Here is a 26,250-nt window from a genome sequence, read left to right on the forward strand (position 1 = left end):
GCAGAGTGGCCGCTGTCTGTTCTCAGCTGGAACAGACTTGCTGCTTTCATACAGATGCAGGTACACAACCTTGTTTTCTTTATTATATTCAGGAGAATTGAAAGCCTGCCAAAGTTAGGAATGGTTAGAAATGGACTAAACCTAATTTTTTTAGCTGTTATCTTTCAAGTCTAACAGCTAAAAATTGTTTTTATCATCACTGAAAAGGGAGGTGTCACTTAATTAGCCTTTAGGAAGTGTAAGCTGAGTGCTAACTGTTATGTAGCTAGTCTCCACTTCCATAAATTCCAGTGCATCTCTGTGATATTGCCCATCCAGCAGTCGCAGCTATCATGCATGTGTCATGAATTATTGAAGTGAATCAGTTGCCAGGAGCCTTATCTCATGAAGATGAGCTTCACCTGAAGTCACGGCTGATGGCAGCCTGCTGCAGCTGCTCATCTGGAGCTATGTTGCACAGTGTATGATGGCATAAATATGGAACAGAGGAAGGTTTACAGTAGCTGAAACCTCAAAAGAAAAAGCAAGAATTTCTATCTGACTTTATTCCCATTGAACATTCAACACTGAATGCTGGGATTGTATCAGCAACTGGAGCTCTATTTCCCCACTCCATCATGTCCATAGCCTCCATTCCTCGATTATCCCCTGACTGTAAACAGCTAATCCCATTTAAGGTCAAAAGGGAACTGAGTCCATTCCAAGGTGAGAGGTGAGTACACTAGACCACCATATCAAGGAACTGCCACATCTTTCTTTGGATTCTGAGGAAAAGGGGATGCCTAACGTTAACCAGTAAGAACATGATCTTACTTTACCAAAAAATACATACTCATATAGAAAACAAGCGCTTTTCGATGACACTGCAAAGCACTTTGTAATCCAGTTTCCATTTATACTCAAAACTATTATGGTCTTCTAATTGTACGTGTTTTTTCCCAAGCTGTTCGCCTCTGGCATTACTTGAAGGGGACGCTTAATAAAATCCAAATAATCAATACTGCTACAGTACTTGACCTTGCCACAGACAGTAAAGTACACCGATAAAAGAGGAGGCACTGAGGGGTCAACGCTGTTTGAAGGCACTCACAGCTCAGCGGGCCTGTGAATGCAACCTGCTTTTATCAGCCACCAGACAACTAGATGCAGCAAAAACAGACAGCTGGATTTGCATCCTAGACACCCCAACAATCAGCGGGCAGCCGTATCAAAGCGCTGCAGACCCCTTGATCTACTTTTTATGTTCATCAAGAAAATGCGTTTACTGATACATATAAATAGTTCTCCATGTGATCATTTCTAGTGTGATTAATCTGGAGTAGCTCGGCGGACAAACAAGTGTGTGTTTGCATTTCTGTGTACGCTTCTACTCATCTGAGGGAATATTTGAGAAACATAAATTATAAATCCCATGCCGTGCACAAATAACCGTGGTAATGAAGCTGGCAGAACAACTGGATGCGGTACATATTTAAACAGGCTACTTGCTTTGTGGACATATCATCTGGGCATTAAAGATTCAGACGCAGTGATAGCCCAACATTAGAGAAGACTGCAGGGTGAGTAGTTTGGAAATGGGAGCATTATCTAGTCAGCAGGGGCCGACGATGCACGCAAGAGACCTGAGCTGCCGGGACAAGGCCGACGGGACGGCGAGTGTAAGATTTACTGTGAAGTTTCCACAATAGTTCTGCAAAAATAACCCAAACTGTTACTGTTGCAGATTTAGAAGGTTAATGATATTCACGTGGAAAAATATAGAACAGCATATGGGATTATTTGTTGCCTTCAAGTTTCAGTCTTTGTCTCCAAAAAACATCTCAATGCTCTCACACTATAAACAGAATCAAACATCCTCTCAGTCACCACAGCGAAAGCCCTGGGTTGGCATTAATGCAAAAAATTAGAAAGCAAGCTTTTAAAAGGGCTACAACTTCAGATGGCACTTTTTAATCTGTGCAGTTTGTATTTTTTTCCTAACTAGTGCCTTTGTTTACCAGGTCGGATGCTTCTCTGCAACATTAGCCTCGCTTGATTCTTATCTTGTCTATGATTTCTAGCTGCAGTTGGAAATAAGGGTATAATTTACCACAGCATAGAATACAGCTAACACGAGGTATTTAATATTCCAGTACGTCATGGTTATCCAAGACCATTTGCTTAATCAAGAAACAAGATCCTTACTGCCAATAAACCATTAAAAGAGTGAGAGCTTATCTTCTAATCTACTTACAGCCTGATGTTGAAATGACTGGAAGAAGCTTCACCCGTTCATCTTCAGGACACAGAAGTTTGGACTTTTTAGTTAAAACGTTGACTTTATAAGTTATATTATGTATCATGGTAAAAAATATCACCCGATCCTCTACAGGGCTTAAAAATGATTAACATACATTCATTCAAACATCAATGAGCTGATGCAGAGTCATAAAGCGTTGGCCCAAATTTCTTTACACACACACACACAAAACGAAAACAGAGTTTTATTACTATCATTATCATTATTATCGCAGTAGTACGAGAAACGAGGAAAACGTGCTTAGATCTGCGGATTTAGTGTTATAGTGATATTTGCAGGATGGCAAAGAGCAATCTTCTAAATATCAGCTTGTTTGATTACCTTAACTAACTCATTAATAATATTTTAAACAGTGCATTTACCAAAACCTCAGCGTGTTCCTGTCTGCTTAGGAACAGCGGCGCCTCAGAGGGAAACATGCTTGTTGGAGTGTAAACTGGTACAAAGCGTCTGCCGCTCTAGATCGTTTGACATCATTTGTTTGCTCCATTAGCTTTGTGGCATTCTCCTCTGCAGCTCCGCGGCTCACTGCTAATGATTTGTCCTCCAAAAAGCAGATTAGGAGTTAGTGTGTTAGTTACATTATGTGTAAAATCAAAAGAAATCACATTTTTGTCTGAGATGACCGGACGATGCAAGTAGTTTTTAGCCGTTGGATTAAGAAGTCCAATATTTAGGTTTGTGATGCAGCAGAAAAAACGATTCTCTGACTTTCTAAAATAACACGTCCAGGAGATAGTGCCGTTTTTCTGGTTGCATTCAGGCCAAACCATCAACACCTCTAATAGACTTGTTTGCAAAACCACACTTTCAGATTGCAGGGTGACACTGTGTGAAGGTCGGGCCTCTCCGAAGCAAACAAAGCTGGATGATGACATCACTGCTGCACAGCAAAAACACACACGCATAACAAAGACTGACAAATAGTCAAGGAAAAGCTGCGATTTCTATTTGATCATGACAGGAGGGGCAGAGCTGTGTTGACTGATAGCATCTGTGACCTGTTGCTATGTAGCAACTGGTCGCCTGCAAATTATTTCTAGAGTAATGAGTTACCGGCTGACGAGTACTTCAGCGGTGATCCAAATGTGTGATTGAATTTATAGGCAATGAGATGGTACACTGCAGGTACGCCTGACAGCGAGTGTCACTGTTTCCTCTGGCATGAGAGATAAGTTCCTCCTGTACTGGTAATGAACCAGTTAAATAAAACCTTGGTCAGGCTCGTGTGTCCACAACAGGTTCAGCTGCACTAGTTGCCAGGAGCCTTATCTCAGCTTCGGTGTCACCAACTGTGACGTCAGCGAAACAGCTGTCAGAAAACAAGTGATATATGGAGTATAATGGACATTTTAATTTTTAATCACCACATTTCTCAGGTGAAAAATAGGTCGAGCCCTGCTAATAATGGGATCATCAAATGTGCCAGCTGCATTTGATCTCGCCATCCATTCGCATTATTTCAGTCACTCCTTAATTTACAGAGATTCTGGAGATCAATCCAATGCGACATATTTCCGGGAATATTTCTGAGACTCAGTTCGGTGTTTATTTTATTAAAGGTCTGCATTGGAGCAGGCTGCGGTTTTATGAGAATAAAATCTATATAGTTTATCTTTATAACACTTTGATATAATTGCAAATTACCAGAAGCTCTCATGTTGCCCAGAATTTCATGCTGTGTGTTGAAACTGTGTTTCAATCCCAATCAAATTCTTATCAAACCGAATCTGTTTGAGTCATTTGTCTCACCATCTGTGGTCCAGGTAACGACTTAACTATGGTTTGGGGTGAATACATGAATTCAAATGATGCACTTCCAATATCTTTTTATACTTTTAATAGCTTTGTGGGCAATGATGGTCGAAACAACATCAAAAATAATTATCATTGAGTATTTATGGTCATACGTTAAAGTTACAACTGAACAAAAAAAAAGAGTTTTTACCTGATGATGGCGTTTATTAATACCTGAATCATCAAGCTATATTCTCCACACTAAGTGCATAATTCCAAAAAGCTGTGACCAAAAACCGCCCCACTGGTGACGCCCAATGAGTTAGAGGATCTCCATGGTGATTCAAATTTAGTCAGAGGGGTCCAAAACGGTTGGTCTGCTTAGAATGAGCCTAGATGTCTGCTGGCAAAAAACAAAGCAAAGCAGTGACGTCATGATTATACCAGAAATCAGGCAGTGTTCAAAAGACTTTGTTTTTGGGGCGGTGAGATGCACCATGGTCGAATTCACCTGTGTGAACGCTGAAGCACGTATATGTGTCACTGACATGAAACTTGGTTTACACTTTTGTTCCCACTTTCCAACATTCTCAGTCCGTACGTCTCCATTAAAAAAATCACAGCAGTACTGCTCAGTATTTATTATAATAATTCTTCTTTAGTTGTGTTTTGTAGCTGGTAATTATCCAAAGCAGATAAAACAATTCATTTTCAATTTGATTGAAAGTGGCCAGCCAAAGAGGAGTAATTCTCTTCTTGTTAACTTTAATAATATTTTCACTGTTTCTGTTATTCTAAAAATAGATTTAAAGGCCAGCACGTGCACATGTGAGCACCATTATGAAATATACGACAATATGACTCCTCGATAAAACACTACAATCTGTGATCATATATCAATTTTTAAAAATAGGTGTGTGTACGTTTGGTAAACAATAAAGACCCAGGATGTAATAATCGTGCTTTTCTTGACTTTAGACTAGATTTTTTTAATGTAGTGAAGCATGAAGAATATGACAGGACTGATGTGTTGGTGTTGTTGTACAGCAAATTACAGTGAGAGCTTCTGAATAGCAACAACTTACACCTTTACTAAAGGACAGTGTGTTAATAATTACAGATGTGTTTGGTTTAATGTCCACACAAACCTCTGCTGCCCTCAAAAGATCCTGAGCAGTTAATTCCAGTTCTTTTGGGTGATGTTCAGATACAGCAGAGCTTCAACAACATTTCCAGGGAAACAGGATGTAATGATTAGACCGTACTCAGCGCCTCCAATCACGGGAGCTTCCAGGATTTTTTAAAATTTGCTGACATGAAGGGGATCAGGAGAAAGGTGGGAGGGGAGGCAAAAATCAGAAATAAAATTAAACTACAAAGTACACTATTTGCATCTAAAATACAGGAGAGTGGAAATGTGGCATTACATAGAAATACTTTACGTTCAATACGTGAGTAAATGCACTAACTTGTTACTACTGTTCCTATACATCAGGGGTGTCAAACATAAGGCCCTGGGGCCAGAATTGGCCTGGCAAAGACTCCAATCCCTCCAACCGGATGGCACTGGAAAACTGTATGTTCATAAGTTTTATAACATTTCCCACTGATAAAGATCTCCCCCATGGCTTCTCATATTACCCTGAAATAATTACTTAAACATTCATAGACTAACGCAAAGGACAGTTTCTTTGGCCCATCCCACTTAAGATCAAAGTGGGCTGTACGTGGTCCGTGGTATAAAATAAGTTTGACATCCATGCTATACATGCTCTCATTCATTGGGTATTGTAAGATTAACAGTACTTTACTTTTTGCCTCCAAGTGTGAGGACACATTGGAGCTGTGGCCTTCAGGTTGTTAGTGCTCATGTAGCGGCAACCCCTGAACCAGATGGTGGACACCAGGGGTAAAAAGAGCCATCAGGCTGTAGAGGAGTCTTTTTCACTCGGTCAGCTTGTGGGACTCTGCAGGCAGCTGACCAGAAGGCCAAGCGGGCTGTGGCTTCAATGGTTGTCAAAGCAAAAACTCAGGCGTGGGAGGAGTTCAGCGAGGTCGTGGAGCTACGCTTTGGGTCAGCCTTGAAGACATTCTAGCAGACTGTCAGACAACTCAGGAGGGGGAAGCAGCTTTCAGCCCACACGATGTACAGTGGGGATATTGTTCTGCTTATCTCAACTGAGAATATAGTCAGGGGGTGGAAGGAATAATTTAAGAATCCCTCTGCCTTTTACATAAATTATCTCTTGACAGGCAGCAAACACAAAAGATGGGCATGCTTTACTGCTTTGATATGTGACTCGATTACTTCGCTAAGGTTTCTCAAGCTGCATCTTGAAGCAAAGCATGTCTTTGAGGGCTCTGCTTAGCTATATGTTCAGTGTGAGTGCTTATATCACCAGATGTCCAGATGGTGGTGCACTCCACATCAGTAATCCTTTGCTACACGTCTGCAAAGTAAGGTAAAGTATTGATTAAACTGCTAAAAAAAATATATCTCTGTGTATCAAAACTGAATGTTACGAATTGTTTTCCAAAATAATCATTTCATGCATCACAATAGCTTAGGTGTAACTATATAACCTTGCCTACTTTAAAATGTGTGGCTCATTGGATATACGAAGAAGTCTCCTTCACTCTCAGTCTGCACCCCACAAGCTGTGTGACTCCACTGAGGGGGACACAGTACCAGCTGACACTGGCAAAGTGTGTTTACTTTGCAGGAAAGGAAGAATAGAGCAAAATGTTTTGCTATTAGGTGCAGAACACAAAGCGGCCCTGCTCCAGCTGCTCAGAGAAGAGAAAAGGTCAAAAATCCTTCGTGTCTGCAGCACAGAGTGTCGAGGTGCTATCAGGAAATTGAAAAAGAAATAAACTAAATTTTCACCAGAAGCTGAACTTTTGGATGAAGTGTTGTTGAAATTCTCATAATACATAACTCCCACTCCCACCAAGACATTGTAGACCTACATATGTTTTCATGTAGGTATGAAAACAGGCAAAGTTGCCATTGCCCCGTTAGATCTAATCTGAATCCGTGTTTTTGTTTGTTTGTTTGTTTGTTTGTTTAGTGTCATTGATACACTAATCTGGAGCTGTTCCGCTCCCAGTGAGCTATTTTAGAATAAAATAAAAGCTTGCTGTGTATTTGATATTCTGTTATTCAGTAGAAAACATGCGTGTGTGCGTGTGAGATTAAAGCACGTGCATTGACAGTAATGTGGGCTATACTGTAAACATATAGATCTCCTACGTTGCTAAGAAACCACGTCTCCATTGTTTTTGATCATTGAATTGTGGCTTCCACTAATTAAAACGACTGAAAACGGCAACTAATTGGTTCATCGCACGCAGATGTCACGCTCTGTAAGACGCTGTTTCCTCTGCTTCTTTTAACCGTGTCATTCAGAGCTGCTTTCTAAGCGGGAGGCTTATAAAAGCTTATAAAACGTTTTTAAAATCAATTTGCTCATGACAAAATCCTTCTACTATAAATTCTTCTTCTACGCCTGTGAACTTTTGAAATTTCCTGAACACTATCTTGAGAGCGAGAGAGAGAGAGCTGTGCACGTGAGTCTCCTCACCGAGCACGTCATCACTGGGGGAGGCACCAGAGGGCTGGGTTAGAGGGAGTAGTTGGGAAACAGGAGAGAGGAGCGCGCTATAAGAAGACAATGAGCCCTTCAGGAGCGTCAAAACATTTAAAGCAAGACCGAAAGGAAAACGCCACCGCGCTCAGAATGAAGACTTGAATCTCGAGAGAATTTTATTTTTGTTTGTTTGTGTTTTTCATGTAAGGACTATTTGAGGCATCTGCAAGGTATTAAAAAAACAGGAAAGAAAAGAAAGTGCCGTCCGGCGTCGCTCTCCGTGTGTGTCAGCGCGCTGAGGTATCCTGGATGAGCGCAAAGTGTCAGCTTCAGCACCCGAGGAGAGGACAGCTCCGCTCTGTCTGCTCCTTTTTGGACCTCCAGTCCAAAAACTCTCCTTCGGCTTCTGATGTCCACACTTGGAGTTTGACACTGTGCGCCCCATACAAGCCGGGAAGAAGTGTAAAAGGAAGATCCAGTGACGGAGAGAGCCGCGACCGACTGTGTGCTCAATATGTACCAGGGGCATTTACAGGTAAGGAGGCAGGATGTGCACGTCTCAATTAAGATGGAAAACGAAATGTTGCAGTTGTGATGGAACAAATGAACAAGATTTGGACGAGATGCATTTGTAGTTCATGTTAAGAGCTTTTCTGTTTTTTTCATTCCTTGTGGGTTTAGTAATCTCGAGGCACTGTTATTTCGATGTTGACGCCGTATTTACCTGAGAGACGTCTGCCGATGCGGGCCCTTCAAGTTTTTTGGGGGAAATTTGCTCAAAGAGACTGTTAATACGTGCATTTAGTCCAGCACTCAAGTCTGCTACAGCCTTCATTAGCTGCAGTAATCACCGGGGAGACGGAGGGAGTGAAGGGCACTGTGGCGCGCCTACTGCAAGTGCAGGTGCGTGCCAAAGGTAAACAGGAGGCAAACCTCGTCTGTTTAACCAGGCAGCCCCTGACATCGCAACAAATCAGTTTAACTTGTTTGCTGACGCTCACGTGACGTCACGCAATTTGACGTCAATTTTCAGTCAGCTCTTTAGCTTTAATAAGAGCCTGAAACTCATCTGAGACGTTAAAATGAGGCGAGCTGACGATGATCAGCTTTCTGACCAGCAGAAATCGGAGGGTTACAGTGAGGAGCTTCCAACAGCTGCATGTGTGGCGTGCGGTACAATCACACGCTGTCACATAAACAGTAACCCCCTCCTCTGCGGGTAATGTTAGCCTCTGCTCTGCTTTATAAACGTGGAGTGAAATTTACACGCTGCTTGACAAAGATACATCAGTTTCCAGACAGCTGATTATGTAATAAAAGACCACGCAGTCCTGAGTCAGTACTCGGGAGCTTTGAAGACCAACATTTAATATTTCATGATATATTACTCAAGCAGCGGTATTCATTGAAAATGCCAACAGTTCTTGCCTGGATGACCACGGACGTGTTTGTTATGGGAGGGTCAGCGGAAAACCTCAGAAACTGGAGGATTTTTTAATGTGCTTTGAATCAAAGTTTTCTCTGTTACATTCATGTTTCAGTTGTCAGACACTTTCTGTGTTTCTCATCACATGCACGCAAGTCATTACACTCTGTGCCATGTTTAGATCACAGCTGTAACAAAACACTGTGCTTTCTAAGCCATTATACGGGAGTTATTTAGCAGCAGTGAGTAATGGGAATATTTTTGCTTTGACATCCGCTTGTGTAAGGGATACATTTATCTTGATTTTTTTTCCCATCCCTTTCTCCTTGAAGTAAAGTGTTTGCTTCTGGGAGAGCATATGAAATCTGAGCTATCTAAATCGGTAACACTATCAGACTCTTGTCGGAGAGACTCTGGAATTGATAGCATGGCTTCTTTGGGCATAAGGGAGGACTGTTTTTCCTCGATGAGAAGAGGCTAATATGCACATTTGTAAGTGCTTTTTTGCAGAAATTAATCAACGTGGAACACTTTTAGAGTTGTTCGCTCTTCATAACGGTTTAAATTGTATCACACACACAGTCAGTAAAACATGAAATGCACGTTCGTTATGTTTGCATTTTCACTTTTGCATCAAGCATTTCACAGGCCTAATGTGACCTCCAAATTGATGCTGGAGGTGGAAATCACTGGGCGTATTGGGTCGCTGGGATTTCAAGTGAAGCTCACACTGTGCACACACTTTGTGATGCATTACTGGTGCGGCATCCGTCAGTCAGAGCTATCAGATTTCTTATCCCAAAGTAGCTACACTTGTAAGTCCTCCTTTATTACACAATTGTCAGTCAGCACAATTTGTCAGCTTATGAATGTTGCAGCTCAGGAGGCAGCTGGCTGGGAGCGAGATAAGAATGTCCAGTTTCCATCTTACCATTTCTTATTTGATAACCTTCTCCTTTCCCTGCGACCTGGATAAGCGGAGCATGTGCGGGCCAGTGTGCAGTTTAATCCAAGGCTTTCTGTATTTCCATAAACACATTTTGCATAAGTGCAGGGGATATTCACACAATGAAACATTATTGGATGAATCAAATATTTTGGCATGTGCATGGTCTCATGATTGATGCCAAGTGTTGGTTGGCTGTTGAGGATTGTGGTCTGCAGAGAGCTGCTGGCAGAAATACAATGCTGGACTCGTGTCTTCTATTTTTTTCCAGTTATTCTTTTTCCCCTAAATGAACCCTAAACACATGGGTAATGATAACACCCAGCATCCAGGCAGTTACAAATGTGTGTTTGTGTGTTATGGTATAAAACATGATGTCGAGAAACGTTTTACCTTTAAGAGAAGGGTAAACCAAAGGTGTGGAACAGCTGCTCATCTTTATCTATCAAAAAGCTACAAAACATACTGTTTCTGTTACTTCCCTGCATATTTCACTTGTATACAGTAGTACATTTATTAAAGTTTAAGATTTAGTACACCCATTCTTCATCAAATTACATGAGAACATTTCAAATTATACACTGGAATCGCTGAAGTGGCTTTAGCTGCTTTGGTATTCGTGTTTACAGTATATCTAATTAATGCGTGTACTGTGTGTATAAAACATACTGGCTTAATGGAAGCGACGCTCCAAGGCCTTTAGATGTTTGCTCTGTTAAGCGCAACATGATTACGTAATTTGATTACCATTTTTCAAGGCCCTCGGGGAGCATCTCAGATGGATGCTTTCGCTGATCAGAAGTAGATCAAGTCTCTTAAGATCACAGTCATTCACATCAATATTGTATTAGACGTGTACTAGATTTACTCATACAGTTTGCTTTCTTGGGTGAAAGCTTCTTAGTTTGCATTTCATTTCCTTGTTTTTTATTTGTCACAGCATGGCGCATATCTTTGTATTTTTGGTTTCTTCTCAGTGCAATCAGCCAAAAGCTTTTCTCAAAGCTATATTCATGTATTCAAATGCAAAGAGTATTTAGAGTATTTAAAAGTAGAATGGGAGGCAGAGCCTTCAGTTTTCAGGCCCCTCTTCTGTGGAACCAGCTTCCAGTTTGGATTCAGGAGACAGACACTATCTCTACTTTTAAGATTAAGCTTCAAACTTTCCTTTTTGCTAAAGCATATAGTTAGGGCTGGACCAGGTGACCCTGAATCCTCCCTTAGTTATGCTGCAATAGACGTAGGCTGCTGGGGGATTCCCATGATGCATTGAGTTTTTCCTTTTCACTCACTATGTGTTAACAGATCTCTCTGCACCGAATCACACTCGTTATCAATCTCTGTCTCTCTTCCACAGCATGTCTTTATCCTGTTTTCCTTCTCTCACCCCATCCCTAGCTTTCTTCCTGTTAAAAGGGAGTTTTTCCTTCCCACTGTCGCCAAAGTGCTTGCTCATAGGGGGTCATATGATTGTTGGGTTTATTGTAGGGTCTACCTTACAATATAAAGCACCTTGAGGCGACTGTTGTTGTGATTTGGCGCTTTTTAAATAAAATTGAATTGAATTAAAAAAAAATTGTGGTAATCGGATGACCTGTATATTCTATTAAACACAGATATTAGAATATTCAAATATAACTACTCTGAAAAATTAAACAATGCTCAGTGGATAAAACCTTTTGGAGAACTTAAAAATATTAATGAATCAACAGATTCAGAAAAAACAAGGGAGCATACAGGAGCGTCAGGGTATCACAACCCAGCAAGAGAACGTATGCAAGCGTGCATTTAACATCCTGAAACACCCTTTCATCGGTCATAGCTGTGCAATCAATCAGGCTGTACTTCATGTATGTTAAACTCTTAATGTTGTTGTTGTAAGGTTTTTATCAGCGCCTCTCCCACAGCTGTGGCGGTCAGCTTGAGGGACAGCAGAGGACTCCCGGAAGCTTTTTCCACTATTTTAAAGTCTCCTTGATTTAATGAACCATGGTCTTGATTAAGAGCCATTTAATAGGCCTGACTATTTCAGGAGCCAGGATAATGAGTGAAATCAGGTGGCATCCGGCTGGAACAAAAGCTCCACAGACAGTACTGCTCTCCTTGTTGAAAATATGTAAAAACCTGTAAACGTCTTGAAACCTGTAGACGTCTTAACTACCGTAACACTTACAAACCATTACATTATGGATGTTCAGGAGATTAGCAGCCCCTTAAACCCTGAACATTTATTATTCACCATTTATTTTTTCTTAAGAGTCTCAGTGGTTGTTAAAATCATGGTCTCTCTCACTGTCTGATGGTATCAGGGCATTCTAACTTTTCAATATACGATATATGAGACTACTGTCTTATAAGGTGGCGAAGTTGGCCATTCAGGAGAGACACAGAGTTCGTAGGGACTGAGATGAGATGTTTTGGGGCATTTTAGGATGGCTTCTGGATTTCTACTAGCTAAGGTGTTGATGGTATGTCTGCCTGGAAGGAGAACCCAAGGCAGACTCAGGACATAAGATAAGATAAGATAAGATAAGATAACCTTTATTAGTCCCACATGTGGGAAATTTGTTTTGTCACAGCAGGAAGTGGACAGTGCAAAAGTTATGAAGCAAAAATTAGAATAAAATAAAATAAGAATAAATACAGTATACAACTGTACAGAATAGAATAAAATAAAATACTATATACAGTAGAATAAAATAGAATAAAATATGCAATAAGATAAAAATAGAATACAAGTGCTATATACAACTCAGTAAAAATACAACGATACCAGAAAAGATTATTGCACATGTGTGAATGTGTGTGTTGATCAGTTGGAGTCTTTGTTGTGCAGTCTGACAGCAGTGGGGAGGAAAGACCTGCGAAATCTCTCCGTCCCACACCGTGGGTGCCGCAGTCTCCCACTGAAGGAGCTGCTCAGTGCTGTCACAGTCTCATGCATGGGGTGGGAGATGTTGTCCAGCAGGGATGACAGCTTAGCCACCATTCTCCTGTCACTCACAACCTCCACTGGGTCCAGAGGGCATCCTAGAACAGAGCTGGCCCTGCAGATCAGCCTGTTCAGTCTCTTCCTGTCCCCAGAAGAGATGCTGCCGCCCCAGCAGACCACACCATAAAAGATGGCTGAGGCCACCACAGAATCATAGAAGGTCTTCAGGAGTCGGCCCTCCACTCCAAAAGACCTGAGTCTCCGCAGCAGGTACAGTCTGCTCTGCCCTTTCCTGTAGAGGGCGTCTGAGTTATGAGTCCAGTCCAGTTTGCTGTTCAGATGAACACCAAGGTACCTGTAGCTGTCCACAGCCTCAATGTCCATACCTTGGATGTTCAGTGGTTGCAGTGGAGGATGTTTGTGCCTGCGGAAGTCTACCACCAGCTCCTTTGTTTTACTGGCATTGATCTGGAGGTAGTTCAGCTGGCACCAGTCCACAAAGTCCTGAGTCAGTCCTCTGTACTCCTTGTCGTCCCCATCAGTGATGAGGCCGACTATAGCAGAGTCATCAGAGAACTTCTGCAGGAAGCACTGGGTGGAGTTGTGGGAGAAGTCTGCAGTGTAGATGGTGAAGAGGAACGGAGCCAGAACCGTTCCCTGTGGGGCCCCCGTACTGCAGACGACCCTGTCCGACACACAGCCCTGAGTCCTCACATACTGTGGTCGGTCGGTGAGGTAGTCCAGAATCCAGGTAGTGAGGTGATGGTCCACTCCAGAGTTCTCCAGCTTGTCCTTCAGAACCGAGGGAAGAATAGTGTTGAAGGCACTGGAGAAATCAAAGAACATGATTCTCACAGTGCTCCCAGCGGTCTCCAGGTGAGCGAGGGAGCGATGTAGGAGGTGAATGACGGCATCATCCACTCCAATGCCAGGCTGGTAGGCAAACTGAAGTGGATCCAGTGATGAGCTCACAAGGCGCCGAAGCTGAGCCAGGACCAGCCGCTCCAGGGTCTTCATCAGGTGGGATGTCAGAGCCACCGGCCTGTAGCTGTTGAGGTCCTTGGGGCGTGAAGTCTTTGGCACTGGTACAACACAGGAGGTTTTCCAGAGCTGTGGGACTCTTCCCAGCCTCAGGCTCAGGTTGAAGAGGTGCTCCATCACACCACACAGTTGGTCTGCGCAGGACCTGACGACCCTCGAGCTGATGCCATCTGGACCCGCTGCCTTCTTGGCTTTAATCCTCCTCAGTTCCCTCCTAACCTGGGTGGTTGAGAGAGACAGGCTGGAGCCTTGTGTTGATTGTGTATTGGATGCTGTTGTTGGGGGTGGGGAGGAGTGAGCAGGGTGAATAGAGGAGGTGTGAAGTGTCTGAGGTGTCAGAGGTGGAACAGCAGCAGTGGGGGTGGGTGAGTCTGCAGCCGATGTTGGAGACTGCCTCATGGCTGAATCAAATCTGTTGAAGAAATGATTCAGTTCATTTGCCCACCTCACATCCCTCCCAGGCAGAGAGTTCTGATGTTTGTGGCCTGAGATGGTTCTGAGGCCTCTCCAGACTTCACCAACGTTATTTTGCTGAAGCTGGTTCTCCATCTTCTGCCTGTAGCTGTCCTTCCCATTCCTTATCAGTCCCCTCAGCTCTCTCTGCACCCTTTTCAACTCCTCTTTGTCTTTGGATTTGAAGGCCCTCCTCTTCTGCTTGAGGACGGCTTTAATTTCTGGGGTAATCCAAGGTTTGTTGTTGGAGAAACACCGTACAGTCCTGGTAGGTACGGTGTTATCCACACAGAAATTAATATAGTCAGTAATACATGTAGTAAGGCTGTCGATGTCCTCTCCGTGGTCGTCACAGATCACCTCCCACACAGTCGACTCAAAACAGTCCTTAAGAGCCTCCTCGCTCTCCTCCGACCATCTCTGTACTGTGCGGGTGGCTGGTGGCTCCCTGCGCACTAAGGGCTCATACACAGGGACAAGGTGCACCAGGTTATGATCAGATCTGCCCAGGGGAGGGAGAGATGATGAACTGTATGCCTCTTCTGCATTGGCATACAGTAAGTCCAGTGTTTTATTGTCTCTGGTTGGGCAGGTCACATACTGGGTGAAGGTGGGCAGTGTGGAGTCCAGTGAGGCATGATTGAAGTCCCCTGATATTATGAGGAGGGCTCTCGGAGATTGTGTTTGCAGTCTGCTGACCACTGAGTGGAGAGTGTCACAGGCTGCATCCGCGTTGGCCGAGGGGGGGACATACGCTGTTATCGCGATAACATGCGAGAATTCCCGGGGCAGGTAGTACGGACGCATGCTAACGGCTAACAGCTCAATGTCTCTGCTGCAGAGTTGTTCTTTCACAGTGATGTGCCCAGGGTTACACCATCTGTCATTCACAAACACTGCCAGTCCCCCTCCTTTCCTCTTACCGCTCTCTCTCGTCCTGTCCGCTCGCAGCAGCTGGAATCCCGGTAGTGTCACGCTCGTGTCCGGAGTTAGCGGTGTTAGCCACGACTCCGTTAGCATCATGATGCTACATTGCCGGTACTCCCTCTGTGACCAGGTTAGCGACGTGAGCTCATCCAATTTATTGTGCAAAGAACGTACATTTCCAATAATTACAGAAGGAAGAGATGGTCGATAACGTCTCCTTCTCGGCCGACGGCGCTCCTTCCCAGCACGACACCCCCGTCTTTTCCTCCTCAGCTCACTGGGAATGTCAGGTCTGTCCGCCGGCAGTACCGCTGCGGGACGCAGCGCTAACAGCTGATCCTTACTGTAAACAAAGGATCCCTGCTCTGGGTCCCCAGACACGGGTGAAAAAAGTAGAAAAAAACTAAGAAAAACGACCAGAACTAGCACAAAACGGTAGAACATGGTTACAGAGTCTAATTACTAATACGTTAGTTATAGAAAAATTACGAGAAGAAAAGATAAGAAAGAAAGAAACTCAGAATGAGCAGAGCTGCTGTAACAGGCTGCCGCACACGGGGGGCGCCGGAAGTGCTCGGGATTATATCTTTTGTCTGGCATGGGAATGCCTGGGTGTCCCAGATGACTTAGAGAAGGTAGGTGGGGAGAGGGAGGTCCGGGCATGTCTGCTTAAAATGTTTCCCCTGCAACCTGGACTCATAGGAGTGGCAGAAGATGAACGGATAGATGGATGGATGGAGGCACTGGGGTCTGAACTTGCATTTAAACTTCCCTTTTTTTACTTCCACTTATCAAAACATCAAAACCAACTGCAGTATCTTGTCTATGTACTCCTCGTGTCCCCAGAACATCTCTGATTTTTCAGGGCTTAGCGACAGGTCCTCCAGGGACAGCAGATTTTTGGGTCCTGTTTGTTGCTGGGTAGGGACTTCATGAATCCACTTGTACTAGTGCAAATGGTTTATTGGATTGGTATATGCAGAAATTGGAGGCTGAGTGGTGTCCTCGAGCTGTTCCTGAGCAGTGTTTGCAGCGTAGTGGGGTGCACTGTCTTTCTTGGGGACACAGCTGCTGTTAGGGCAGTGCCATCGCCACCATGTGTGCATGGACCGCACCAATATTTAGAGGGCTGGCACACATCAGAGTAACAGGATCCATGTTATAACATTAGACTGCAAAAAGAAGATCAGTGTTATTCACTTCAGCTGTCAGTGGTTTTAATATCGTGGCTGAATGGTGAATGTTGTTCTGGGTTTGGATGTTTCAGTAATGACCGTTTCATTTTCTGCCAGATTGTGCAGCTAAAGATTAGCTTTGACTGCAAAATATGCTGACATTTACTGCACATGTCCACCGGGAGGTTTTTTTTGCATGTATTGGGTGAAAAGGTTCATTTAAGTGGTGTTACGGGCCTTACGGACTAATTTACTTAGATTTAGATAGAAGTACTGCTTTGAAGCTTTGTCCTACTGCATATTCTGTGAAGTCATGCACAGCTGTTCTGTGCCATGAACACTAGTTTAAAATTTGTGGTATTTAAAAATATAAAAAAATGCACATTTTCCAAACCAGAGAATTGCTGACTCGAGCCAAATATGTCTTTATACAGAGAGGAAAAAAATGTATAATTAACCACAAGATAAACAACCTGAAAGATTTGCCTTCTGCCGCTGCTTTCTAAGGTACGTAGCCGACATCCAGCCTTCAGTCACTGGGCTTTTCTCCTTCCCCTGTTTGGGTAGTTAAGGCTCTATAGAGACCCTGAGCAGCTTGTGGAGCTTGTAAAGCGGACTAGAGGGAGACTAAGAGGGATTCAAGCATTCATCAGCAGCTGTTGCCCTATAAGCAGATTGAGGAAAAAAGGGATTGTTCTTCTTGCCACGGAGCATGGGAATTTTGTCATGGCTGTGTCCAGGCAGGCAGGGAGAGAGGACCCAAAATGCAGGACTCACAAACGCAGGAACTAAAGGGTGAACCTTAAGCAGATTTATTGATGTGCACAAACTGAACTGGGAATACAAAACTAAACTAGCAAGCAGGCAGGTAGGCAAACTGAACACACAGGGGAGGTATGAGGGTACGACGAGACAACGAGCAGGCGAAGACGCAGACACTAAATACAAGAGGTGAACAGAGCTAAGAGGAAACAGCTGGGAGACACGGCTGACGCTGATTACACTGACGAGACAGGGAGAGCACAAAGCTGAACGCACAGGCATAAGGCACAGACCTACAAAGTAAAACAGGAAGTACACGACAGACAGAGAGATCCAGACGAGACACAGAACTTAACAGACGCAGACTCATGAGCAGACAAAATAACACCATGGACAGACAGAAGGAACACAGAGAAGAGGGAGCACAGGATAAACACCGGGAGACCAAATATTAAAACCTAAAAACAAGAACTCAGGAAGTACTGCCGAACTAGGAAGCTGAAATACTAGGACAGAACCAAAACAGAGTCATACTTCGTAATAAAATCAAAAGAAAAAGTACAAAAGCAAAAACACTGGGTCACTGACCCGGGACCGTGACAAATTTGGTCATTTTGTTATTCACTGTCATCTGTCCTTTCTGCTCTTTGAACACCCGCCCATTCATGAAACAAAATAATTAAAAAAGGAGGAAAAAAGGAGAGAACATTAAGTCCAGATGTGGGTGTGAATGATGTGACAAGAGGTTAGGCTGAGGAGAGTGGACAGAGGAGAAAAGGGGTCATGATGCAGTCATGTCACATTTTACTGAATATTCATCTCTTTCCTGTACAGTTAAATCCAGGCTCCAGTCTGTCCTTTGGAATCACAATTTTCCTTAATAACCACCTGCTCTCTGACTGGGATGACTTGGAGGATTCATGTCTTCCTGGATCTTAGTCATTCATAGGGTCACAATTCATTAGTGCCCAGCTTTAACAGAAGGAGGCTGTGGTATATGTGCAGTATGTTTATATCATTCACACCTTAAGAGTATATTTCTAAAGACTGTGGTTCGAAATGTGGGCTGCTCAGCGTTTTGATGACTCTTTTAAAACTGCTGGACTCGGTTGCCTATTTTACACAGTGTTTTGGAGACAGGAGCTTCTCTACACCAGAGCAGTGCAGCAGCTCACAGAGTAGCAGAATAATTAGGCTGACTGTCTTAGCTAGTGACACACACAAAATCACCCTCACCAAATGTTAGCACAACTTTGCAAGCTTTCTCAAACGGGAAGCCTGTAACCGAGAGAGGATGCAATCGACGTAAAGAACCCGGCTTCACGGCTTCACAGCTCTACACCATCATCTCTGTTCGCTGATTTCCTCCGGGTGTCTTTCTGCCTCAAGTCTGTTAACACGGCAGCCCTCCCAACCCCACGCCGAGAGTCCCCTGAGCTACTGTACAAAGCCACATTTTTCCTCCCACAAAAGTAGGACAAGCCTCAGCATCTTTGTCACTGGAAGCGGAGGGGCTGTGCAGAAGAACGGGTAGCCCATCCATCTCTTTCACCCGACCCATTCATAACAGTCATTCTCCAACTGGGAATTAATTTGCTCCAGAAACCAGACATACGAGGGCCTGAGTGCAGAGAGCGCATGTGTTTGGGCCTCCAGGGATATATAGGAGGTGTCATGGATGAGAGCTGTTGGTAAACAAATACGCAGGTTCACTGTGCCAGATGTGAGCATCACCTCTACGGGGCTTCCCGCTGATGAATTACTTTGGCCCCTCCTCTGTAAATTCACCAGATAAATTTACTGCAACCAATATTGTGTATGCATGTATAGCGCTTAATCTTTGCTACTGCCACTGGTCTAAATATATTAACATATGTCATTTTCAAAAGACATTTAATTATTGTCAATAATAATTTTGAAAAATGCCTCTGAGAGTTTACCAGAGACAAAAGTGAAGACTTTAAAACTGATAGTTTCACCTACATAAAGCAGTCAAGAGGTAGAAATGTGTATTTAAGATCTTTAGTAGTGCAAAATGTGCCAGTCTTCAGAATCATAGTTCTCACCCAGATTTAGTTCAGCTCATGTGAACACATGATTAGCTGCTTTTGGTTGCCCAGCCTGTCACTTCAACTCAAGCTAAAGCCCCAACTCTGCATCCTGTTTTTGCTCTGAGTTTATTTCTGCCATTTTGGGGCTTCTTTCGAGATTTTGGTCTGTTCTTCTTTAGCCATGCTGTTTTGGTAACAAAAGAAATGACGCTTTCATGCAGTGAGCATTGTCCTAATTGTATCCCAACCACTCGCCTCTTTACTTTGTTTATGTAAATGACAAAAGTGATCCCACCAGTGTAATTTGAACTCAAATCTTTCAGTCACTTTGGTAATGGATGGACAGGCAAGCTTGAAAGTGCCAACATTAAAGGAAAGATGCAACATGTAAGCGTTAGCGCTGCACATGACGGAAAATGTTTTCAAAACAGACATGATTTGACCGGCCAAATTGGTTCTTCTGTGCTTGAAACATTATCACAGCTTAATAAAGTGACGTAATGCCATTTCTAACAAAATCAGATTCAAATTCATTTATTTGTTTCCCACAGCCTAATATCTCCCATTTATGAGATACAAGTAACTTTTTAACGTCTCGTGAGTAGAAACAGACGGCGAGAGAGAGAGGGGCCACAGGAAACTGCAAATAGTCGGGTCTCTCCGAAGGTTGTTGCTCCATGGGGAACACTTGAAATCCCGCTCTTAAATTCACCGTCCCTGCTGTTTTAATGTGAGAATCTGTTTTTGTGCCTCGAGCAAGAGATACTCATCTTTTGATTTGCTGACTCCCAGCTTCCTGCCTTCTGTATTTGAACCTAGACTAGCAACTTCACCATCAGTGCTCAGCCTTATACAATGGCTCTTCCTCTGTGAACCAGTAATCTTGTCAGATAATTGCAGGAGAACACTCCACATAAACCAAAGTCTGCAAATTATCACATCAATTAGTATGTACCCACAAACACCAATTACATCCCTCTCATGATCACCACTAATGACAATTTCAGCACTCTGTCGCAGCCCTGTACTTACAACCGAGTGCTACCCAGCAGTTTACAGCTGTGAGAAGCAAGCTGTTTGTAGAGACGCCAAAATAATGAAACTCTGAACTAAAGCTGCTCTAATTTCCTTTAATTTTAAGAAGCTTTTGCCACATGAAACACTAATTTGTCTCTCCAAAGCTCTCCTGTGTAAGGCTGTAGTGAAAAAGGAGCCTTTGATGTTATTTGTAAATGCGGAATGAAGGATGAAGTGAGGAGGATAATGATACTGTAGCTGAAAAATGTGTCAATTAAACACTTTGTGCAAAGATATGCTGCAAAAATTGTGAGTATGAGATTTGTTTAGGCTTTCTTGATGGATGGATTTACAGCAGCGCCCCTCTACTGTTGTTGACTGAGCTGCTTCCAGTGTAGTTCACCTACTCTATGAGTTTCTGTGCAAGTCTGTCTGTTGGAAGCAAGCGAGCAAGGAATTGCCTTGCATTTCTATAAATACCTGTGAGACACTCAGTTAATGAATTCCCTGGCAGAAGTTCAGAGTTGGGTTACAGAGCAGAGCTTAAAGAGGAGCTGGGTGTACAGATGCGATGCATGTATGTGCAAGTGTGTGCCAGCTGAGAGGGCTAAAGGCAAGAAAGCATCGCAGCAGAGCAGGACTAACTTCTCACCTGGGGCAGTCCCACATGCCACTCTCCATATGCAAATCATCTCACTCTTGTGCATGTGTAGGTACAAGCTAAGAATATGTGTGTATACTTCTCCAAATGCACATGTGGTACCTGCATGCAGTTGTCTGCATGGATGCATCCATATGCCCTTGAGCATGCATGTTCACACAAGTGTAGATAATGAGGCAAGGCACGTATGTGTGATTCATATTCCTCCACATGACAGGAACTGCAGCGTGCCAGAGAGGAGGTCAAAAGACCCCGCTCCCATGGCATCTCCCCACACATGCATGGAATGAACAGTGCTGTTTGGCAGCTAAATTAGTGATGCTATATTAATACTATCTACACAAAACACCCGCAAGGAAACACCCATGTGGTGAAGGTTCACAGAACCAAAGTTTTTCCTTTAACAGTGTTTGTATATGACCAGACCTGCTGCATCCCAGATAAATATGACTTTTTTTATCTTAGTTTTGGTGAGAAACAACATATTGCATCGCATGTGTAACTGGAACTCATAAGGCCATTACATGGTCACATGTCACTGTTAACATATGACAGATAAAAGCTGTGACTGAAAATGTTTGATGACTAATAAAACTAATACTGAGACATAGTGAATACTGGTGGATAGTATTTTGGGGATTCTGTGGTATTAATACTGCAATAAATCTGAACGAATTGATAAGGACGGTGACGACAAAGGCAAAGGTTGAGCTCCAAAGCACTTGGGTCAGAATCACCAGCTCTATCAGGATGTCAACAAAATACCTGATTTGCTCATTATTGCCACAGACCAAGGGTGCAGTAAACAAACACTAAACTAATAACTCAAATGAAAACAGGTTTTTGCATTTGCTAAGCCAACTACACCAAATATAATGTCTTTGAAGTACAGTGAGTCATGTTTTAGGGTTCTTTAATAGAAAAGAGAGTAGCCTGAGTATACACGAGTGTAGTAGTGTGTAAAAAACATCTTCAAACAAACTGATGTGTTCTTATAAACAGTCCATCACAGTGGGCCGTTTTATGTACGGGACTTGTTTACTTACTCAGCAGTTTCAATGTGTGACACTCAGCTGTGTGGAAACAACAGCTGGTTATAAGTTAACATTATTCCAGCTAATGCAAGTGTCCTAAAAATCACACGTTCCCTCTGATGAAGAGTATTAGGATTTATTCTAATAGTGTTCGAGTCCAGCATCCTCGTCTAATAAAGTTTCACTAACGCTGGTTAGCAGTGGCAAAAACACAAAAACAACAGTGTTTAACAACAGAAGAGTTCAGGATATCCGATGAACACAGAGTTATTTGTGCTACAGTGGTCACCGGCGCTGCAAGTGTAAGACAGCAGAACTACAACCCGGTGATAGTTTCTTATGCTGTCATCACCATTGACCTTATTCCCTCAGGAGTCATTTTGTGTAGACTGGTCTGAAATGTTGTGAAGTGAGCATCTCTAAAAATGCAAGTAGGCATTAAAGATAGAGAGGAATATTTTTTATATGGCAAGTATGGGCTGCTACCCCGACCTCATATAAACTAATATCAGCGTTTATTCTTTTATTCCTGTAAACTTTCTACTTGGACCAAGAACTGTGAAACTAATCAATCATTAGAAGTTCAGTGAATGAGCATCCAGTGTTTACCAACCTGCAGTAGGTTCATAATACATTTCTGCTCCATCTCTCTGATTCTGTGCATGAGAGACAGTGACTGATTGTGTGTTTTTTAAATTACTAATTGATAGCAGAAATTGAGCAGCATGGTGTGAGTCTATTTTTGTAGCACTACACACCAATTTACTCAGCAGGGAAGCTGCACCGAGCCATGAGTGGAAGTATTATCTTGCTGTTAAGAGCAACAATAAAAGCCCATCTAGTGTTATATAAGTCAAAACCAGTTCACGTTGAAAGTGTTTCTAATGTTTTCGTCTCTCATGCGCCAGCCTCACAGAACATCAAACGAGTAACTCGGCTCTCTCAGACAGGCGTGTGAGTCGAGCGCCATCCCAGGACCTCCTGCACATTTTGTGCTTCCAGTCTGTTTTCTTTCTGTCTTTTCCTCCTCTGGCAGCTTAATGAGGTCAAATTCCCGCACTACTGTATCGCCCCTCACAGTGTATATGCGTTGATCTTATTAATGGTTTCTGTAATTACTGGTCAGACTTACTGTTAGCTTTCTGCTTTCACTCTGATCGTATAAATCACTGAATCCAAACATGAAAACACATCTGGTTCTTGTTCCTGTGGAGTCTACGTAAAAACTGCTTTGATGCAGTAAATATCCGGTATCATTTAGCTGATCGAGTCTTCTGCAGTCTGGGGACTTAGCTTTAGAAAATAGTACAAAATGTTGGGTTAGCTTCCCAGCCACACAGAAATACACTCACTGGCCACTCTTTTAGGTACGCCTCTTCAGCTGCCCATTAATGCCAATCATATGGCACCAAGAAAATGTTGATATGGTCAAGATGACCTGCTGAAGTTCAAGTTGAACATTAGACTGAGGAAGACACATGACATGGTTGTTGGTGTCAGATAAGGTGATCTGAGTATTTCAGAAATTGCTGAGCTGCTGAGATTTTCCCTGAAAACGGTCTCGAGGGTTTTCAGAGAAAATATCCAGGCTTATGAAAATTAGACAATGGAAGAATAATGCCTGAGTTTATGAGATGGACACATTTGCACGTTTCAAGACATGTGTTAACAATTCTCCGAACATCAGATTAAAGTGCAGCTATTAAAATAAACTGACCTGCAGAGGTGTTCTTAGAGCATATGATGGTTGTCCCAGTAAGTGTTAAACCAAAGGACACCAGCACTAACTGGAAGTTTCTGGATGGATGGCTCAATGGAAACAAACTTACAGTAAAGATAACCCCCCCCACACACACACACACACACATACGTCTACTCACCCTCTTCTATTTACAGTATGTTAAAATCTCAACTCTGTGCACATTAGCATGCATCATTTGTGAAAATCAAATAAATGTATATTTTAAATGAAAGGAAACAAAGCAAGACTCGTTGTGTAAAGTTCATTTAGAGTTGAGGCCTTACTTAAAATTATCATCTTGTTCCAGCTTATTGATAAGCAAGCTCTTGAGATACGAGTTGCATGCCTGTGGTCCTTCAAGCATGCCAGTGCAGCCTGTGGAGAGTTTCTCAGGGTTGGCTCTGTTGTTTTGTTTCCAGCTGAACTGGAGAAAAATCAATAGAGGCCAATGAAAAGTTCACACGAATGTCTCGGGCTCAGTTTCATGAGCATCTGCTTAGATACGCTGGAAAAATAACTTTCTGAATAACTACTAAGTGATCTTCAACCTCAAATACAGTCAAGGTCTGATCAAGATGCAGCTGAGGGACATTTAACCAAATATTAGTGGAAGTGTTTGTATGTATGAGGCTGTATGAGGCTGTGAGGCTGTCGGGATTCAAGAAAATCAAAAATAAATTCAAACTTGTGCATCCAGTTCAAGTTTTTACAGATGTATGTGCACAATCACTCCACCCAGATCAAAGAAATCATTAAATGTACAAAATCACTATGGCATGCATGCCCACAAGTGTCTGTAAACCTATAGAGTCCAAAGGCGCATAGACACATGCAGAGAAACAGGGAGAGATTTACAGCCTTGAGCAAAAGGGCATGACCGCTCTGTTTTCAGCATTTCTTTACCAACTCCACGGCCTCACCTCACTCATCTTCAAGATTGCTATCATGTCAATTAAAGCCTATCCTTCAGCTATCATATAACCCAGGTTAGTTAGACAGGCTGCCATGGAAAAGGTCAGTCAAAGCTTTAACAATGGTGCAGTGGGATCTCTGCAGAGCACAGGGAGGAGAGAGGCAGACACAAAACAACCACCAGGAAAATGATTACTTATAGTTCTTATCTTAATCATTTAAATGTGAAACTCTCAGACTGTTTCCTGTTAAAAGGATTATAGCACAACTTTAATGTATTTTTTTTTTTACAGCTTTAAAAAACTATATTATGGTGCAGTCGATTTGATGCATTTGGTGTTAAAATTCAGCTTAGTGAGACTCCTGGTAATGTTAGCTGAACTGCACTGCTGAGTCCTGCAGGCCAAACAGAGCACTAATAATGGTGAATGTTGCAGGTTTTGAAGAAGCATATATTGTCATCCTTATGATGTCCTGTTCAGGTAGTACTTTGCTTATTTCAGCACAACAATGGGCCTCATTCACTTATATTTACATAGAAATGTTCTAACCATGTGCAAAAAACAAGTGCGTAAATAAAATTATCATCAGATTCATGAAATGTGCACAGCAGCCTGTTACGGTCTTATTATTCTCCATATGTTCGTGAATTAAATTCAGTGAAATCAACGGGATTATACAATCTACATACAGTCTTTCTTCTGTCTGTCTACTGAACCATTTGTCTGTTTAATCTAATGAATTTAACTGCAGGTGTGAAAAGCAGTGCAGAGCTAAGGCAAGAAAGCAGGAGAAAGAAACTGAAATGATAATGTCTGAGGAACCCTGAAAAGGTGAAAACCAGGAAGAAGTGAGCAGGCCTCAGGCTGAATTCATGGAGGTTCTGAATATCATTTCCCCTGAGACACTCACTGTGCCGCAAGTCAAGGAAAGTTTGGACATCAGAAATAAATAAAAAAAGATTGACAGATGATCCGAAACAGAAAAGAAGAGGTGGATAACAAGGAGCAGAAGATGAGAAGGTCACCACAAAGGATAAAAACATCCCTGAGAAATTAGACTGTAAATGATGAGATCAAGCAGTAAAGATGCAAATCACTGTATCATATGTGTCCATCCATCCAGTTCCTTAAGCACTTGTCCAGCTGAAGGTGTGTAGCGTATAGCATGGGGTGTCATGGGGTGGAGGGAGGGGTACACCCTGGACAGCTGGTCACTCTATCACAGGGCTAATGCAAAGAGACAAGCAGCCATGCACGCTCATATTCACACCCACAATCCTACACGTCTTTGGACGTCTGTGGGAAGAAGTTGGAAAGAGAAACCGCACAGGTAAGGTGAGAAATAACCTCCACGCAGAATGACCCAGCCTGTGGATTTGAACCCCCACTGCACGAATATATTTCCCCTATGTTAATGTATCATTTCTCTAAATGCTATCAAACCATCCAATAACAAAATCTTCTGTTCAGTGAAGAGTGACTGTACACCGTGTAAATTCTAATTAACAAGCCAATTTTCCACTTTCCAAAAGACGTCCGTAATA

The 26,250-nt window shown here is 42.7% G+C and overlaps 1 protein-coding gene across 4 annotated transcripts in view; it reads left to right on the top strand.

Annotated features, from left to right (window-relative positions):
* The first annotated feature begins 7,710 nt into the window (after nt 1-7,710).
* pex5la (peroxisomal biogenesis factor 5-like a) overlaps nt 7,711-26,250 on the top strand; it is a 113,860-nt gene continuing 95,320 nt past the window's right edge. For all 4 annotated transcript variants that reach the window (XM_063467350.1, XM_063467349.1, XM_063467351.1 and 1 more), the window contains exon 1: nt 7,711-8,161. Coding sequence is in view for 3 of the 4 variants with exons in the window: in XM_063467349.1 (XP_063323419.1) it covers nt 8,141-8,161 (21 nt within the window). In the remaining variant the exon portion in view is untranslated. The remainder of the gene's footprint in view (nt 8,162-26,250) is intronic.

Source organism: Pelmatolapia mariae, linkage group LG23, assembly GCF_036321145.2.
Source record: "Pelmatolapia mariae isolate MD_Pm_ZW linkage group LG23, Pm_UMD_F_2, whole genome shotgun sequence".
Taxonomy (NCBI): domain Eukaryota; kingdom Metazoa; phylum Chordata; class Actinopteri; order Cichliformes; family Cichlidae; genus Pelmatolapia; species Pelmatolapia mariae.